Source organism: Sceloporus undulatus, chromosome 3 (genome assembly GCF_019175285.1).
Source record: "Sceloporus undulatus isolate JIND9_A2432 ecotype Alabama chromosome 3, SceUnd_v1.1, whole genome shotgun sequence".
NCBI lineage: Eukaryota > Metazoa > Chordata > Lepidosauria > Squamata > Phrynosomatidae > Sceloporus > Sceloporus undulatus.
This window is the reverse complement of record NC_056524.1, coordinates 18,329,658-18,347,939: the sequence shown is the minus strand read 5'-3', so window position 1 is coordinate 18,347,939 and position 18,282 is coordinate 18,329,658. Positions and strand designations below refer to the sequence as shown.

Genomic DNA, 18,282 nt, shown 5'->3' with positions numbered 1-18,282 from the left:
GCTTAGGTATGATGATTACGATTATGGAGAAGTTAATCAGTTACTTGAACGGAACCTGAAGGTTTACATTAAGACAGTGACCTGCTACCCAGAGCGAACTACCAAGCGCATGTACGATGCTTACTGGCGCCAGTTCAAGCATTCAGAGAAGGTGAGTGTCTCATCAAACACATTAGCATGGGCTTTGTGTGTAAACAAGTAAATTGTCACTGATATGGAAGAAAGCTTCCATTTCCATAAACAGAGTAAAATCTCATGTATTAATGATGCTGTTCTCCGTTGCCACTAAGAAAGACACTACAGAGTTGGCACATCTCAGAAATGTGTCGGTGCTGCGGAAAGGTTTGTGTATGTTTGTACATTTGATGATAATTGTGGAGAAAGCCTATGGAAACCATTGTGTTTCAGATGACAAATTAGTACAAAAGTTCGGTCTCAGTGGCAGCTCTGCAAACATTAATTCACACATGCAAGAGAAACTGATGGTGCAGCCCAAAAATAGTGAATAAGTACATAGAACCAAATCCTTTAAAGAGTAATCATTTCAATTCAGGGATGATAAAAAGAAGGAACAAATGTACTGATGAGCTCCACCAGCAACATGTGTGTGTGTATGTAATGTTTATATTTCAATTTTTCCAACAGGTCCATGTGAATCTTCTTCTTATGGAGGCTCGCATGCAAGCTGAACTCCTCTATGCCCTTCGTGCCATCACGCGTCACTTGACCTGAAGCACAATTGCAAGTGTGTGAATAAAGCTTCCAGACAAGATGCGCAGTAAAAAAGCTGCCTATGACGTAGCATCAGGTTATTAGATTCTCAAGTGTCAAAAGCTGAAGCCCCATTTCTGGTGGCTGTTAACGTGCAATGATCTTTTTTTCTTTTTTCTTGATGCTTAACATTACTAATTTTAGCAAAAATAACACTGAGAAACATTACTTCTTAAGTTGTTTCCAGTTGATATATTGGTCACAAACCCTAAGCTGGTTTGTAATAGTTGATTCTTTGCCATTTGTTCTCCCACCCAAAAGAAAAACATTGTTGTACAGTGTCTCTTTTGAGGTTCTGTTCATCCCCCACCCCATTCTCTCTTATGAAAGCAAAATATTTTCCCCCATTTCTTTCCCACCTTTCTTCTAGTTCTTTCTAGGATATTATATGGCAGTTTTCCTAAATGCAGTATATGCTATGTTTTAAACTGAACTCAACTGGCTTATTCTTAGATTGTTCCTAGAAATATAATAGTTCAGCAGTAGTTTGGAGGTCATGTGAAAATTGATGCAATTATTGTCTGCCTTTTTTTAAATGTGAAAGGAACTGCTGCGTATTCTGAGGCATGCTACTGAGATGCAGCATTCAAATACATGCTTTCTTGAATGAAGAGGTGTTTACCATATCCATTTCAAATATACATATCAGTTCGGGGACTGCATCTTCCCCTTTTACCTACAGATACACTCTCCTGCTGCCTGCAATGATGCTTGAAAGGCTACTTAAAAGCACATTTGGTAAATCAGTGTGATTTGGATTGTTTAACCATTTGCCAGTCGATTTAAGATATTAAAAGTTTAAATCCAAGACTGCCCTTTAACTAGTTTATAGGTCTGGCAGTTATGCAGAAAGTACAAATTGAGTGCGTACTGCCTGATCAAATGAAAAACAAACCTACATTAGCGCATTGTTTTAAAAATGATAAAGAGCTGCCTTCTGCTGAGTCAGGCCATTTGTTCATTTAACCCAGTGCTCCCTATTCTGGTTTTCTCAAGGTCTTACTTTGGCAGAAGCCTTTCCAAGCTCTGCTTCCTGAAATGCTTTGACTGGAGATGGCAGAGACAGAACCCAGGAACTTGGACATGTAAAGTAGTGGTCTGTTCCTTTCCTAAAAGCTTTGCTCATACAGTCCTGCCATCCATTCATCTGTCAAACCCAGCACCATCTGTTCTGGCTTGCAAGTGGCTCCCTCAAGCTCTTGGGTGAGATACTTGAGTTAGAAAGGCTAGAGAATATATGTAGGACTTCCTTCATGCGAAGAGCGTGCTTTACCACAAAGCTAAGGCCGCCTTTTTTCTCCACTGCTATCTCTATTTTTCTTTCCCATTTTTAAACATCAAGGGTAATTATCTTAATGTTTAGCATAAGATTTTAGAAATTTGATCCCAGTATTATTTCCCTGAATCGTGGTGTCAGAACACTTTTTTTTAAATGTAGTAAAGCTATGAATCATGTTCATCTGTGCTGACATGAGTGAACAAAAGGAAGTGCAATATTGAGCAGGAAAGCAGGCTTTTCCCTAAAAAAAAAAAAACCCACTGCTAAAATCTCCTGTTCAAACTGAACAGAGGAAAACCTGTCTTTCCTTCCCAAACTTTTGTTTGTGTCTGTGGCTTGCTTGCCTTGAACAATCAGCTACAAAAAAGATGCCAAAGTATTGTTTAACTGAAACAGATGCACAGCATGCTTCCCCAAGTCCTTCTAAGTATCTGCAGTTCATGCCAATGGAGAAGCCCCTGTAGGCTCCATACAACTGAATGGTGAGTGTGCAGCCATAATGTTTGAATTACATCCATTGACAACTGGCATTGTTGGGAAAGAAAAGTGAGCGGCCAAAAAAAATCACATTTTGTGTTGTTTGGCTACACTATTTTGTTTTGTTTTTTTGGGGGGGGAGGGGTTGTTGTTTGTTTGTTTGTTTGTTTGTTTTTGGAGACCAAAAATGTCAGTGTTCTTATAGATTTAGACTCTGCTAGAACATAGACTCTGCTAGAACATGGCCACATAGCCCGAAAACCCCACAAAAAACTATGGATGCTGGCCATGAAAGCCTTCGACCTATAGACTTACTTTGTGTTGTCCTTAAATTCAACAAAGTGCCTGAAGAGAAGCTGAAAAAATTTACCCATTAGGACACAATAAGGACTTTTACATGACCAGCTCACTCCAGGAAAAATCAGTCACAACTCATCCCCAAAGTCCCATTGAAATCTACTTAAGTCCAAATGACTTTATATGCCACATATTTGTGTCCCATGACAGTCTCACAGTTCCATAGAAGGAGTTCTCTTTGTCCAAAGTCTTTTGAGTTGGGCATATGTACAAATAAATTTAATTCCTAGCCTTATTTATTGATTCATTTGTGACTAATTTCTGTTGGACTGTTACTGATGCTGGGTTTTATTTTATTCCTCCCCCCAGCCCTTTAAGCTTCACTTTAACTTGTTTTAATAGACATTGGAAAAGAGTGAAATACACCTTTTCATCCCAGTGAGCTATAGAAAACAACATAAAAAACCATTTTTATATTGGAGACTTCCATAATGGTGGGTTTTGTGGAAGTGATTTCCAAAGTCTTTCTATGACAAACAGATTTGTTTATTTTTTTAAAAAAAATAATAATCTTCTGTCTCTCTCTTTCTTCCCTCATTTAATAATTGTGGTAACATCATTAAATCTCCTTCCCCAAACTGCTGAAATAATTGTTTGCTGTTCTGTGTAGATTTTTCCTTTTGCCCTTAGAACTGTAGACTGTTCTATGTGAAAACTTGCTTAGGATATATCTGCACTACAGATGTGTAATTGGTTACATCAGTTACACTGTTTTGATGTCTCTTGGACTGTCTCGGTTGGAGAAGTTGGGCATGCCTTCTTCTGGCAGCATGGGATGTCCATGTCCAAAGCCACATTGATTTTTGTGGATCAATGGAATGCGCCTATGGGGATCAATTGGCCTCTTTGTCCTGATTGAATGGTTGCTTTGATTTGGACTTAAAATAGAAACAGAATGGGGTATGGGTGGGATAGAAAGATGAGGAGATCTATACTGCATCCAGTACTGTCTGTGCAGTAGCAGTGGAAAGGGAAAGTAGTGGACTGGGAGGTGGTGTTTGACTCTTTCCTCTGTACCTCTTCCTCCTCCTCGTCTTCTTTTTCCTCAGCTGAGATTCCAGACACTTGTTTGCACATTGTGGGGAAAATCAGCTAGACTGGAAGAGATGCAGGGAGAAGCAAAAGGTGGGGGAAATGTTGGATGTCCTGCTCCCCACTGTCCTACAAATATTACATGTGTCTCCATAGTTAGGAATAGTTAGAGATGCAAGCTGACTTGTGTACATAACTATAAGAGCTTTACTTTTTTTTCTCCCTTTGGCAGGATTGCGTGTGTGTGTGTATGTGCTTCTTTTGAATTGAGAATCTGGTGTTCTGGTTGTAGAAGCATTAGTGCCTTTTCTTGTAGACGTTTCCTTTTTATTATTTTAACTCCATAGTCATCCAAGCTGAGAGGCAATTCCACTTTAAATCTTAATGTTTGTGTCAACTTTTTCCCCTTTGTGAAACTATATATTTCACAGTAAATGCATCAAGATAAGTATAAACTTGATTTCACATGATATTTCAGAGCCATATCTGGCATTCATGATTGGGACCTGCTCTCTTTGAGCATCAGTTTGTGGTTTTTCTTAGAAATAGAATGACAAATGTGAATGTTATGTTTCTGAGGTGGCTAATTGAAAGTATGCATTTATGTGGTCATAATTTGGTACATAGCTTTATAGACTCAGATGTGATGAGGTTGTGTGTATGTGTTCTGTGGTGTTTACACAGTAATATTCAGAGTAGATATCAGAGTAAGACTGTACTTTTTGCTTAACATACCCATAAAGCTCACAAAGGTGCCAGTTTTTAAATCTACAAAGCATATATTTTTAGGAAACAAATTAGCACATGTGAAGGTGCATGAATACTTAGATTTCATATATTAATAGCTGTCAAAATGCATAACAGTCTTTCATTCCCACTTTGCGGATTTAGGTTAGATGTCAGCAACTGGTGACCCCTGGACCAAAATGTGCCCCAATGGTCAACTAAGGGCCAAAAGAGGTATAGGATGTAGACTGGTTCATCAGTAGTAATAGGACTTGGTAACAAGGTATCCTGCTACCAACCATAATGCCATTATGGAGCCATGTGGTGAGACAGCCTCTATTATGAAAAGGTAGATCTTGAGAAACCTGGCTTCTATATAATACATTAAAAGGCCCAAATTTCTCCTGCTAAATTATTTTGGTGAAACCTAAACCTGCTTGCTTAAAGATCCTTTATCAAGAATGTACTCTTTTTCATTTTCTTTTTTTTTTTATTTTACAAACAGCATTAATACTGGAGGGAAAATGAATTTACTGATGAAGCTGACTAGACTGAAACAAATTAAAAGCAAAGTTACAGGTTCTCTCCACAAGCTTGTCAAGGCTTTTCATGCTCAGGCCTCCACTTTCTTTGTAAAAAGAACTTCATAGTTTAAAGGTGTATATTTACTGCATACTGGGAGGTTGTAGTCCCTGGGAACTTTACATGTATGTCCCTAGGATGCATGTACCATGTGTACGACAACCTAAAGACAGGATTCATTTTAACTGGTAGAGTAATAGAGCCAGAGTTGGCAAAATTGAGGTACTCTGACATATACCTTAATCCATCTGTTAGTTTTCAACTGGCATAGAAAACTAATTTGCTTTAGTTGATATTACTTTGGTTGGCACTTTTTTGGATTACAGAAATTATGTTCTGAATTCTTTTGTAATAACCAAATAATTTGTAGCGGCTTGGTCCTACACAATCAGTTAAGAACCATTAGCTTTGTAAAAAATCTGCTCTTAGTAGAAATCAAAACTATGAGAACTGTGCTGATCCATTTATTGATATGGATCGACATGGGTAACTGCATTTTGGACTCTCCTTAGAAGCTTGGATGTGTGGAATGTTTTGTTGACCATTGGTACTTTGAAAGTTAACACTACATATGGCATTTGTATTCATTGCTCCCTGACACATTGTTTTAATGGCCCACAAAACAAAAGCATTCTTTCTCAATGGGCTATTTTTGTTTGCTGTTTTTGCTTGAGACTGTGCACACTAAACAGACCCAAATAATGCACAGATAATCCCAAATGATTATGTAATTTAACTGTTGTGCCAAATGATGGTGTGCAGGGCCAGGCTCAGGTAGTTGGGGGATGAGGGGGAGACAGTTTGCTGAAGTTTTGAGAGCTCAAAAGAAATAACTGTAATGGAATAATTGTATAATAATTTAAAGATATGGCATTAAGCATGTTTGATAAAAAATGAATAAAATACAGTATCCATGCCCAGCATGCTTCTCACAATCTGAACCTAGTTTCAAACGCCTTTAGTCTCCTGCAGATTAACACAATATAAAACAAGTTCATCTGGAATGGTAAAGGATATCTTTTTGTAGAGCCCTTATTATCATCCATAAAGGACTAAGGGGTAGAGTAGGGAGATACAGTTTTGCAGCCTAAAATGAGGCTGCCACGTGACAATTGCTGATTTTCAGGTGTATTCACACTACCTTTTAACAACAGTTTGATACCACTTTAACTATTATGATTCCACCAGAGGGAATCCAGGGATTTGTAGTTTGGTTAGATCTTTGAATTCATAAGATCATAGAGTTGGAAGAGACCACAAGGGCCATCCCGTGCCACGCACAGTCAGAGAGAGCAACACTGACAGATGGCCATCCAGCCTCTGTTTAAAAACCTCCAAAGGAGGAGACCCCACTACTCTCAGAGGCAGTGTGTTCCACAGTCAAACAGCTTGTACTGACATGAAGTTCTTCCTGATGTTAAGGCAGAATTTCTTTTCCTGTAGCTTGAATCCATTCCTCCATGTCCTAATCTCTGGAGCTGCAGAAAACAAGCTTGCTCCATCCTCACTATGTCATCCCTTCAAATATTTAAACATGGCTATCATGTCACCTTTTAACCTCTTCTCCAAACTAAACATACCCAGCTCCCTAAGTCTCTCCTTATAGGGCATGGTTTCCAGACCTTTCACCATTTTGGTTACCCTTCTGTGGACACAATCCAGTTTCTCAACAGGCTTTTTGAATTGTGGAGCCCAGAACTGGAAGCAGTATTCCAGGTGAGGCCTGATTAAAAATAGAATTGAATTGTCAGCCACCTGTGCAGGGAAGGGCACTAGAGCACTGTAAGTACCTGTCCATGAACTGCAAATCCCAAGGATCCATAGGATGGAGAAATGGTGGTGTTGAACCATGATAATTGTGTAGTGTAGACACGCTTCTATTCAGTCTTAACAGTGGGTTTTTCACAAAGCACCTTACTCTTTGCCCCACCTCTTAAAGACCTAAATTACCATCCAGGCATGTGTGATCTGCTCAGTAATATTAACTTTTCTTCTAGGTTATACTTTTCTATTGAGATTGAACATTAATGGATAGGGAAGGGGTGCATGTGTATGTGTGATAGAGACCATTCCACCTGCTGTTAATGAAGATTAGCACACTGGCTTTTATTCGCGCACTAGGCACGGGATGTAAATGCAAAGGGAAGGATACTATTGCATAGCCCTGTTTCCGGGCAATACTCATCACATACCCAACTCAGGCTTCTCCCAGACCTTTTAAAGAACAAGAAAATCCTGTTCTTTAGAAGGTCTGGGAGAAGCTCAGATGAGTACTGACCAGGGACGGAGCTGTGCAATAGAATCCATTCTTAGGCATTTACATCCTGCACCTAGCCATTGTGCTAATCTCCTTCATCTCTTGAAACCGATAACCTTTAGGAGTATAAAAACTGGTCATACCTACTTTACATAATCCCTTTAATCCATGGACATCACTGTATGGGGTAAAAGGAAAATGGTACCTGAGCATATGTGGAGCGGCCAACTAAACTGACTGTGAGCTTGAAGTCCCACTTGTAGCATGCTCTGGTCATCTATCTTCTCTCCATAGTTAGAAAAAAATGGGAAAAAAAACAGTACTGTATTACGTTGCTTCTCTTCTTCTGGCTTTTTTGAATGTGTTTTCCCTTCAAATGTAGTGTATTTCTAGAAACTGTGATAGGCCTTCATGGTCCTTATTTTGTTACTGTAACTTTTTTATATATATAAGATTTGTGAAAACATAGGCCTTTGGCCTAAACTGAAATAGATGGTTCAGCCCTACATGGTTGTCCACTTTTAGCTATCCGTACTACATTACGGCTGTACGTAGAATAAGCTTATCAATGATGCAATTTAGGATTCACACAGCTTTAGAGTGTGTGTGTGTGTGTGTGTGTGTACATACATATGTGTGTGCGTTTTTGTATTGTGTATACCGGGGGGGTAGGGAGAGAATGGTGATGTGTTTATAGCTTCAACTTTTTAGGGTTCTTTTTTTTTCTTTCATCAAGTAACTGGCTCCATAAAAACCATAGCCACTTAGAAGTGAATGGGCTAAACAGACCTTGCTAAACACGAGAGCTCTTGCTTTGGGTTTGGGAAGTGGTCCTGTATATGTGGGGTCAACAAACTACTTTGCGTCCAGTGAATTTCGACAGGGAGGGAACTTTAGGCTAGAAACAGATGTGAACTGGGGTGCCAATCTCCTATAATGTCCAGGAAAAACCTCAGTTGAGGTATGACACTAGATGGGCTGAAAGGCTGTTCTGAGGCTTGGCTCCAAAGGGAGACATAGAGGCCCACTTCCTCTTCACTTGGGCACCAGTGAACCCATAACTGTCAGAAGTCTCTCATGGGAGGGAGGACCAACAGAGCCTGTGTGTGGTTTTGGGGTTGTTTTTAAAGTTTCCCTGGGATTCAGCTTTTGAGCAAGGCTAAAACTAAAGTGCTGACAAAAACACGGAGGTGTAACCCTAAACCTAGAAGGAATATTGCAAAACAGAAAAAGTCTAGGGGGAAAAGAGGCAATGCATAAAAAGAAGGCTCAGTTTTATTAAGAGCAAGATAGAAAAAAGAAATGGGTTATATAAAATGGATAAAAATAGGACCAAACGTGCTTCAACACTAAGTCTTCTTCAGTGGTCAAGAAATGCTGTTATGACAGCATAGAAGGTATAGCAACATATGTGGGCACATCCAGTAAAGGTAAGTAGTTAGTTGTCCAATATAGACTGTAACCTGGATGGAGCATTATTTTGCTGTGGGACTAAGAAGACGCGAAACGCGTCTGGTCCTATTTTTATCTATTTTATATTTGTAATGGGCTTGCACTGTAATCCCTCCCATTTGTTTCTATGGAGTTGTTGAATACTTTACTTGTACCTGTATATTATATGTCAAACATCTCCCTTTACTTCGCTCATTGGTTGGGAACTATAGTTTGTTAGCCTACTACACATTGGCTATATTAGTATTTTTATGTATTGGTTTGAGTATCATTTTACTCTATCTTTGGGCTCTGTACACAGATGCTAGCATTCCTGCCTGCCTAACTGATTGGCAACATTTTTAACCCATTTCTTTTTTCTATCTTGCTCTTAATAAAACTGAACCTTCTTTTTATGCATTGCCTCTTTTTTCCCTAGACTTTTTCTGTTTTGCAATAAAACTAAAGTGCTTCTTTTATCTGCTACAAGAGTATATGTAATATGTAGATACTCCAACTTTTGGTTCTCAGCATAAGCAAGATTAGGCTCAGTGACCCTTGCTGATCAACATCTTGTCTTGGCAAAAAGTGGTTTAATGCCAGTGAAAGAATGTTGTAGAAGTAATGGATTTTTATCCCATCAGTACTGAAAAGCATAATTCTAGAATAACTTCCTTGTTAAGGTAAATAGACTGAATTTCTTCTGGAGAAACAAAGATTTTATGGGTGCTCTCTTTCCCACAACCCAAAGGCTTTTACCAGATCAGCGAAACTTGTTTGAATCCTAGCTACTATTACTCCCACTAAAAAGACCTCCTGTTCTTGCACATATGCAGATTTAAGAGTGCTTGAGGTTAGAACCAAGATTTTAGCTAGCATTTTTCCAACAAACCAATTCAACTGGATCAATTTGTGCAACTGTCTCTTTCTCACTCGTTGGTTAAGCCTTTATTTGCCCAACCCAACTTGAATTGTATCTGAACAGATGCAGAAGGAACTTTTTAGCGAGCTGAGACAAAAAAAAATGTTTTTTTTTTTCAATAGAGGAATTTGTGTGTGTGTGTATTAACCTGTTAACAGCAATTCATAAAGATCTGCACTTTTTATGAAGTTTTGAAAAATTCTATTTATAGGTACGGAATAATGGGGTTTGTTAAAACTGTATAGCATTTATACTTGCTGAAATTTCTTTCATTGTTATCAGTAGGAATTTTATTGGTTCAATAAAACTGGCCAAAAACCCCAACCTGGTGTGCGTTCATTCTTTCTTCTGCAATTCAGCGACACTCTTGGGAGATGCTTTCTAATTAGATTTTGTCGAAAAGATTTAAGAACCAGCTAGTTGGATCACAGTACTAGATACTGGGGCCATCTAATGAACCTGAAGACTAGAAGATTCAGGACACATAGAAATATTTCTTCCCCCAATGTACAAATGACTGTGGACTTCTCTTTCGGGAAATGGGAGGTTACCCACCAGTTTAGATAATTTTTAAGAGCATAAGGATATCAACGAAACTTGGTTACTTACAAGATAAAAGACAACATGCCTCTGAATACAGTTACTGGAAAACAGTAATAGTATATTGTCCATGTCTTCATTGTGGGCTGTCCATGGTCACTGTGAGAAACAGTGTACTGGACCAGATAGGCTTCTGATGTGATCTGGTCGGATTGTTAGGCATGCCACAGAACAAAGGTCCACTCAAAAACAGTTAGATGCACTAGTACAACCAGAAAAAAACAAAATCCATAGATGGTCAATAAGTACATAGGGACCAACCCAAATACCACCAAACTGTGCATGTATTCAGGCTATCATAAATTCTTAATAGAATCATAGAATCAGAATCATAGAGTTCGAAGAGACCGCAACGGCCATCCAGTCCAACCCCCTGCCATGCAGGAAATCTCAATCAAAACATCCCCAACAGATGTCCATCCAGCCTTTGTCCTTATGTTTGCAGTTAAAGTGAATCCCAAGAGATATGGGCCACTGGTTGCTATGTTTTCAGATGCCAGATTATAGCTAGCCATGCATACTCACATGAAAAAGTAATGATGGATCTTCATTTTTTAAACACAAAGACTGGCTGTAATTTACCTGTCTGTTAATAGTGAAGCATTCCCTCTCCAAAAGGTTTTCAGCTCTGTGCAATGGAATTATGTTCTGTCCCAACATCCAGCATCTATTAAACAAGGTACACTCTTCATAACTATATCATCTTCTATAAATCTGGTCAATTTTTTAAAAAAAAAACTTTGGTGTCACCGCATGTTGGGGTAATGAATTTCTGAAAGGATGTTGAAATACTTCCTTTAGCTGTACTGACTTTTCCTCCAGTGTAATCCAAAGTTTTATCATGAAGAATTCCCTCTTCCTAAAATACAATAGCAGTTTATTTGGGTTTACCTTTTGTTGTTGCTTAGATGCCATTTAAAAAAAAAAGGAACTCTCTCTCTCTCTCAATATCTCTCTATAGATAGATAGATAGATAGATAGATAGATAGATCCATGCTCATGTGTTTCAGAAGGAGCTAAGAATATAACCAGAGGAACTTGCCCATTATTCCTACAAACAGAGGTAGCAGAATGTGAAAGAGGAAGGACTCAAAGCAAGCTAATGTTAAGGGATATCTGTGCTTTCCCTAGTCTGAACACAAGGGGCTGCTAGACAGCAATGGTCACTAGAAATGAATACTTTTGTAGTTTGGCTGTAAGGCCTAACTACTACAAAGGCATCAGATCTCATCTGATCATGAAAGCTAAGTAAGGTCAGCTGTGGTTAGTACTTGAATAGGAGACCACCAGTTAACAGCAGGTGTTCTATGCTACATTTCGGAAGAAGACACTGCCAAAAACAGATCATCTTGCCTAAGAAAACACTATGAAATCAATAGTATCACCATAAGTGGACAGAGAGAGATGGAGAGAGACTTTGGTTGTACAGTAGTGCCCCAACAGTTTTGATTTATAAGGAATGGGCAAATTTGGTGAGTCCACAAATCAGTCTTCATCTCTTGTGCCCCCCCTCCCAGGGCTGCAATGAGTCACCCCCCCCAAAAAAAAAGTCCTCCAAAATGGTAAAACAAACAAATTGGTGGTTTTGAAAATCTACTTCTGGCATTGAAAAAACAGTATTTTGGGTTGTTAAGTGGTGCAGGGGAGCTCTGTGACCTACTTAAAAGGGGAATTGCTGCTCCAGGAGTAGCAGTTTGGTCTCCCTCTGTTTCATTTTGTTTGCCAGGAAAAGGGCAGTTGGAGGGACATGAACTGCAAAAATAGCTTTGGGAGGCTGTACTTTGCCCAGTAACATTTTCAAAGACATAGCCGTGTTAGTCTGGCTGGGTATGCAAAGGGTATTGGACCACCTTTGAGACTGTCAGAATGAGGCTTACAGTATAAGCTTTTATACCTCTGTCTGCACTAGCAATGATAATCTGGGTGCAAATCAGAGTATTTTGCCCCAGAGCATTGTGAGATTTATCCCATTAATGCTGCATGTACAGTACCAGTAATGAAGCATCCGAAGCCAAATTGATGTCCATATATGTCCCCAGCAAGAATGCAAGTTTGGCAGCCTCCCCCCCCACCCCAGCTCTGCAAGTGTCTGACTCAGCTGGGGAGCAGGTGGCATCAGCATGGAACCTTTGGATAAAATGGTGACAGTTTCCATCCACTGGTATGTCCAATTCCCCCCATACTTGAATCCAGCCTGCTCCAGATGTCTACATGTCAAAGACTACAGATTTTCCAGGAAACTTCTAAGCAACTTGAGACTTTTGTAATGCAGATTAAAGCCCTAAAGAAGCAGTTTGGTTGTGTGGCCAAAATGTGGTAGCTATGGGATTTTTTGACAGTGTAGACAAGCCCTTCAACTCAGACAACAAAAGCTTGTGCTACAGTCCTTATCTCACTTGTCTTGAACGTACTAAAATATCCCTTTGTATACATGGGCTTTAACACAAGCTGAGATCCTACATTGTGCATGCAGGATGTAAATATAACATAGTTACACAGTGGTTGTGTTGTACCACCCTTCTTCTGAACATCAACAGTGGCAGTCAATTGCACAGTGTGCTTGCCTATTGTTCCATCAAGCAATAGGCAAGGCACACTGGCTGTTTCTGTAATCGCAGTGAAGAAAGTGGCACATTGAAAGCACTGACAAATAGTTATGCACCATCCTTTTGGTTCCTCCCAACTACTGTAGACCGACTAAATCAATTATTGAACAACGGGTCAGCACATTGGGAAATACAGTTGATTTGCTGGTTCCAGTCTGGTCAGGAATAATAGTGGGATTTAGGCCCAACTAAAATGGTTAGACCTGTGGAACTCCACCTGTATATTCATGTACTGAACCCATCCATACTTCAATTACCAAAAAAAGTACAAATGCAGGTGTAAAGGAACTTGCACAGTGTGAGGCACCAGCAAGATTCTGGCCTGAATCTCTCCAACTTAAATGTGGAGCAGTGCTCTGATATTGTTGATAAGTCTTCACAGCTCACACTTCCAAGGTTAGGTACACTATAACCTCTTGGCCTCAGGTTTTCCACCACTAGTTGGTTCACTTCTATTGCCTTTGTCTTTATGTTCCCCTATTAGCCACACATGAGCCCTGTGTAATCATGTTGCTGAAGAAAAAGGCGATGGAAGTGAACTCCACTATGGTCTAAGACTTTGTCCTAAGTGATGTGGTGGTTGTCCTACTTCTTCACATCCTTCACATGAATGAACAAATGAATGGCTTCTTCGGGCATAATTCTAACATGCAGCTGGATGGATTTTACACGGTAGCAACTAGGTTGCTACGTAGTTGGTAATACAACCTTTAATTTGGAACAAGGTTATTTCTTCTAACAAATAGATAAGGAGAAGATGAATAAAAAAATTAAAATGACTACTGTTAACCTTTCCAGCTCCATAATCTTATAGTGAAAATATATAGATGTGACTAACCTCCATATTGTTATACTTGTGACCAAGGAGGATACATGCATGAAGATAGAAGACATCTCACATAAGCAATCACAATGTAATGTGCCATGCATGAAGTTCCATGTTTTTCACTGTCTCTGTGACTCAGACAAATGGGTTATCCTGCACCTGTACAAGTGCAGGATAACCCATTTGTGCAAGTTCACAGATGACCACTCAATGAACTAGTGACAGGTATACAACTTGTCCTCCTTGCCTCCCACCCTGTTAGCTGTCAAGTTCTGGAGGGGACACTAAAGCTGCTCCTTACAGTTAGGGTGGATAGAAAGCGGGGAGACAATATACCTTTCAATATTTATCCCATCCAAATACTAACCCGGCCTGATCCTGCTTAGCTTCCGAGATCAGATAAGATTGGGTGTGTTCAGGGTGGTATGGTCATAGGCATACATTCCAATATTTCAAAGATGAACACTGGGACACATGAGACCAACCAACAACAGAAAATAGCAAGATGGTAAAAGTTACTACTGAGCCTACTGAGCAGGGCAAGATCTGCCCTCTCTTCTCCTCTGCCCCTTGCTGAGCTGAGTGCAAACTACTTTTGCATTTTGAATTCAGTGTGTAACAAGTGAAGCTGAGAACAAAGGAAGGAGAGTGGGAGGAGAGAGAAATTGGGAAATTTTAAAAGCAGCTGGAGAAGTGGGACAACATAGGACTAATCAGGACTGGTTTTGCCCAATTGGACCTTTGAACTCTTGAAGGGAATGAGACAATTCAGAGGAGGAAGAAGCAGTTGGTGCAGGCTGGGGATGTGACTCCATTACCAAATGGAGTGCACCATTCTTTTACTTCCCCTTGGAATAAAGACCAGTCGCTTCTATTTTAGCCTCTTGCAGAGTCATTACTAGGCGTGGGGGGAATGCGGACCACACTGGGTAACTTGTCCAAGGGGTTTCACCCAGTGCACTGGTGGGAAGGGGCCACCTTGCGAGTCTTGTCCCACTCCCACCTGGCCAGCAGCTCTGCCAGATCTGAAAAGGTTGTAGGGTGGTAGGAGCTGCCTATTCTGTGTCTGTCAGCTCTGCTGGCTGGGCAGCATCCAGAGACTCTCTGGATGCTGCCTGGTAAAAGAGTCACTTCCCTCTCCTGCTTGCCCAGCAGCAATGCCAGACCCAGAAAAGGCTGTGAGGTGGCAACAGGAGCCCAACTCCACCAACAACAACTAGAACTGGGCTGCCTTCCAGGTCTAATGGTTCTGATGGCTGAGCAGTAAAGAGAATCGCCTCCCTTTCCAGCTCCCTGGACCCAAGAAAGGCTGCTAAAAAGATAAGGGGGTTATTAAAAAATGATCTGCATCGGGTGTTGAATATGCTAGGTACACCACTGCCCCCTCCCTTCAGTAATGACCATAAGGTTTGACAGCTGTGCAGGAGAAAGTTTTGGGTGGGACACAAAAGGCATTAGAATAGCACCCTGTGCCCCATCTAGAAAAAAACATGAGCATACAGAAATCTCCCTTATCCGGAATTCTGAAATCTGAAATACTACAAAATATAAAATTGTCCACACAAGTGGCTGAGAAAGTGACACTTTTGCTTCCTGATGGTTCAATGTACAGTATACAATTTTCATGCACACCATTATTATGAATATCAGGTATAAAATGACCTTCAGACAATGTGTAGAATCATAGAATCATAGAGTTGGAAGAGACCACAAGGGCCATCCAGTCCAACCCCCTGCCATGCAGGAAATCCAGATCAAAGCATCCCCAAAAGATGACCATCCAGCCTCCGTTTGAAGACCTCCAAGGAGGGAGACTCCACTACACTCCTAAGAAGTGTGTTCCACTGTCGAACAGCCCTTACTGTCAGGAAATTCCTCTTTCTCTTTTCCTGCAGCTTGCATCCATTGCTCCAGGTCCTAGTCTCTGGAGTAGCAGAAAACAAGCTTGCTCCCTCCTCAACATGACATCCCTTCAAGTATTTAAATGGGGCTATCATATCACCTCTTAACCTTCTCTTCTCCAGGCTAAACATCCCCAGCTGAGTCGTTCCTCATAGGGCAAGGTTTCTAGACCTTTCACCATTTTAGTCGCCCTCCTCTGGACACGCTCCAGTTTCTCAATGTCCTTTTTTAATTGTGGCGCCCAGAACTGGACACAATATTCCAGGTGGGGCCTGACCAGAGCAGAATATAGTGGCACTATTACTTCCCTTGATCTAGACACTATACTTCTATTGATGCATGCAAAACATAAAGTTCATATTTAGACTAGGGTCTCCTCTCTGAGATACCTCATTATGTATATGCAAATATGCCAAAATAAAAAATAAATAAATCTGAAATCCAAAACACTTCTGGTCCCAAGTGTTAGCACACCTGACATGTATGCACTTTATGTTGTATTTTCATATTTAGAGCCAGTCATGTTTTAAGAGGACTTGATGACTTTTGAAACACAGGGAAATTTCCCTTGGGCAAGAAATATGGACCTGAAGATATGTGAACGATCTAGATAATACCAAAATAAAGGTTAAATGGGTTTACTGATCACTCCATCCTACCCCAGTTTTTATGCATGTCCTCTTCCACTGGAGACAAAGACAACCCCATTGCACTAAAGCTAATAAGACAGTATCTCCTATCTAGCCCTCTGATGTGTTTCCAGCCAAATTCCCAATCTATCCACTTTAGGGTTGTCCTACATTAAAAAAAGTATTTCCAAAATCCCATTGTCAATTTTCTGAGAAGACTATCAAGTCATGGGCGGGTTACAAACTGCCACTAGGGACGTCCTGAGGATGTCCCATTTTAAAAAAGGGGCGTCTCTTCTAGACGCCCCTTGCCCTATCACAGACTCAGTCCGTGACAAATGGCAGCGACCGTTCCACGCGACCACCGCCATTTTTACGTCTTAGACGCACAGCGTCCAGATGTGTCGTGGCGGTTATGACATCGCGAGTGCGCCATGGGCGCCTCGCGGCATCATAACGGCGCTGCAAGAAGTAGCTCCATTTTGGAGCTTCTTTTTTGCTCTGTGCGGGAGTCGCGCAGTTTGGATGCTGCGACTCCCTCGCGGAGCAAAGAGCAGCGGCGGTCTGTAAAACACCTTTAGTTCAGTGCAAGATATGACCAAGTACCCCTTAAGGCTAAGAAATCAGATATTAATATCAGTCCCAGTTCTAATCTTTTGTGTGCACAAAGGGTCTCCTTCACTCCTTGTGTCACCCTCAGACTGTTAAAGCCACATCCAGCTTTCTATGGAATCTTCTACAAGACTGGTAAAAATCACCCCTTCTATACACCTCAGCCTCTGCTATCCAATTTCCATACCTCTATTTCGGTTACCTTTGTAAGGTGTCTCAGACTGAACTATTTCTGTGTGTTTGTATGTTCTCTTGCCTCTATCTCATTAGACTTTATCTCGTTATTCTTTATTCATTAGACCTGGAAGTCCTCCCACAGTTACTACTGGTATACCCAGGTGAAAATGATCCTCAGTTTACACAACCTCTCGCAAGTGTCCTTTGAACAAAGCTATTCCCCAGACATTTAAGAAGATGCTGACACAGTTGCTGGGGACTACCCACCTTCTTTGGGTAACACACTCATTTCAGATAAGGGAGACTCAACCTGTATTGCCTCTGCTCTTAAAATGGATTTCCTATACTGTAATACCATGCTTCTTAGGCTATCTGATGGGAGTGACTGTTTCATTGCCATTTGTCAAGCAGATGTTTTTAAAGTGCAGTATCTGTAGGGGAGAAGTGGTGGCAATTCTGCTGGAGAATCTTAGTCTCATATAGCCTAGAAACTAAGCCAGTGGTTTTCAAGCTTTGGTCCTCCAGATATTTTGGACTTCCAACTCCCAGAAGCCCCAGCCAGCATGGCCAACAGTCTGGGAGTTCTGGCAGCTGAATTTCAAAACATCTATAAATACCTAAATAAATAAATAAATAAATAAATAAATCTGCAGAGGATGAAAGTTTGAGGACCACCGAACTAACAATTAAAAGTTCCTATGAGAAGCCTCACTCGTGATGTAATTTATTTATTCATTTATAAGGTATATTTCTATGCCACTCCTCGTGTTATAAAAAATATCTCAAGAGTGGCTAACAAAAAATAAATAAAATTAATAACAGGGTTTGAAAAAAAATACATAATACAACAGGAAAAAACAAAAGCAGCAGCAGTAGAAGCAAAAAACCAGAACAAAACTCGGTAAGCAGGACCTGCCACATTTTGCAGCATTAGATACACTTTTCTAGTCTGACATACAGTCATGCCCTTTTCCAGGATGCTCTATTCCATTTCCCCTCCCACCACATTAGGGCTGTTTTTGGGTGCACCACACCTTCATTTCTTCTTTTTTCCCCTTCTTTTAATTTTTTGTTAATTCTGCAAACTTAGGTCTCC

At 40.4% G+C, this 18,282-nt stretch overlaps 1 protein-coding gene across 2 annotated transcripts in view; it reads left to right on the top strand.

Moving 5' to 3' along the window:
* The window catches only part of SESN3 (sestrin 3), a 70,532-nt gene extending 67,155 nt beyond the window's left edge, over positions 1-3,377 (top strand). For both annotated transcript variants that reach the window (XM_042457803.1, XM_042457804.1), the window contains exons 9-10: positions 7-151; positions 646-3,377. In XM_042457803.1, coding sequence (XP_042313737.1) covers positions 7-151; positions 646-732 — 232 coding nt within the window. In that variant the 3' untranslated portion in view covers positions 733-3,377. The remainder of the gene's footprint in view (positions 1-6; positions 152-645) is intronic.
* The last annotated feature ends 14,905 nt before the right edge of the window (positions 3,378-18,282 follow it).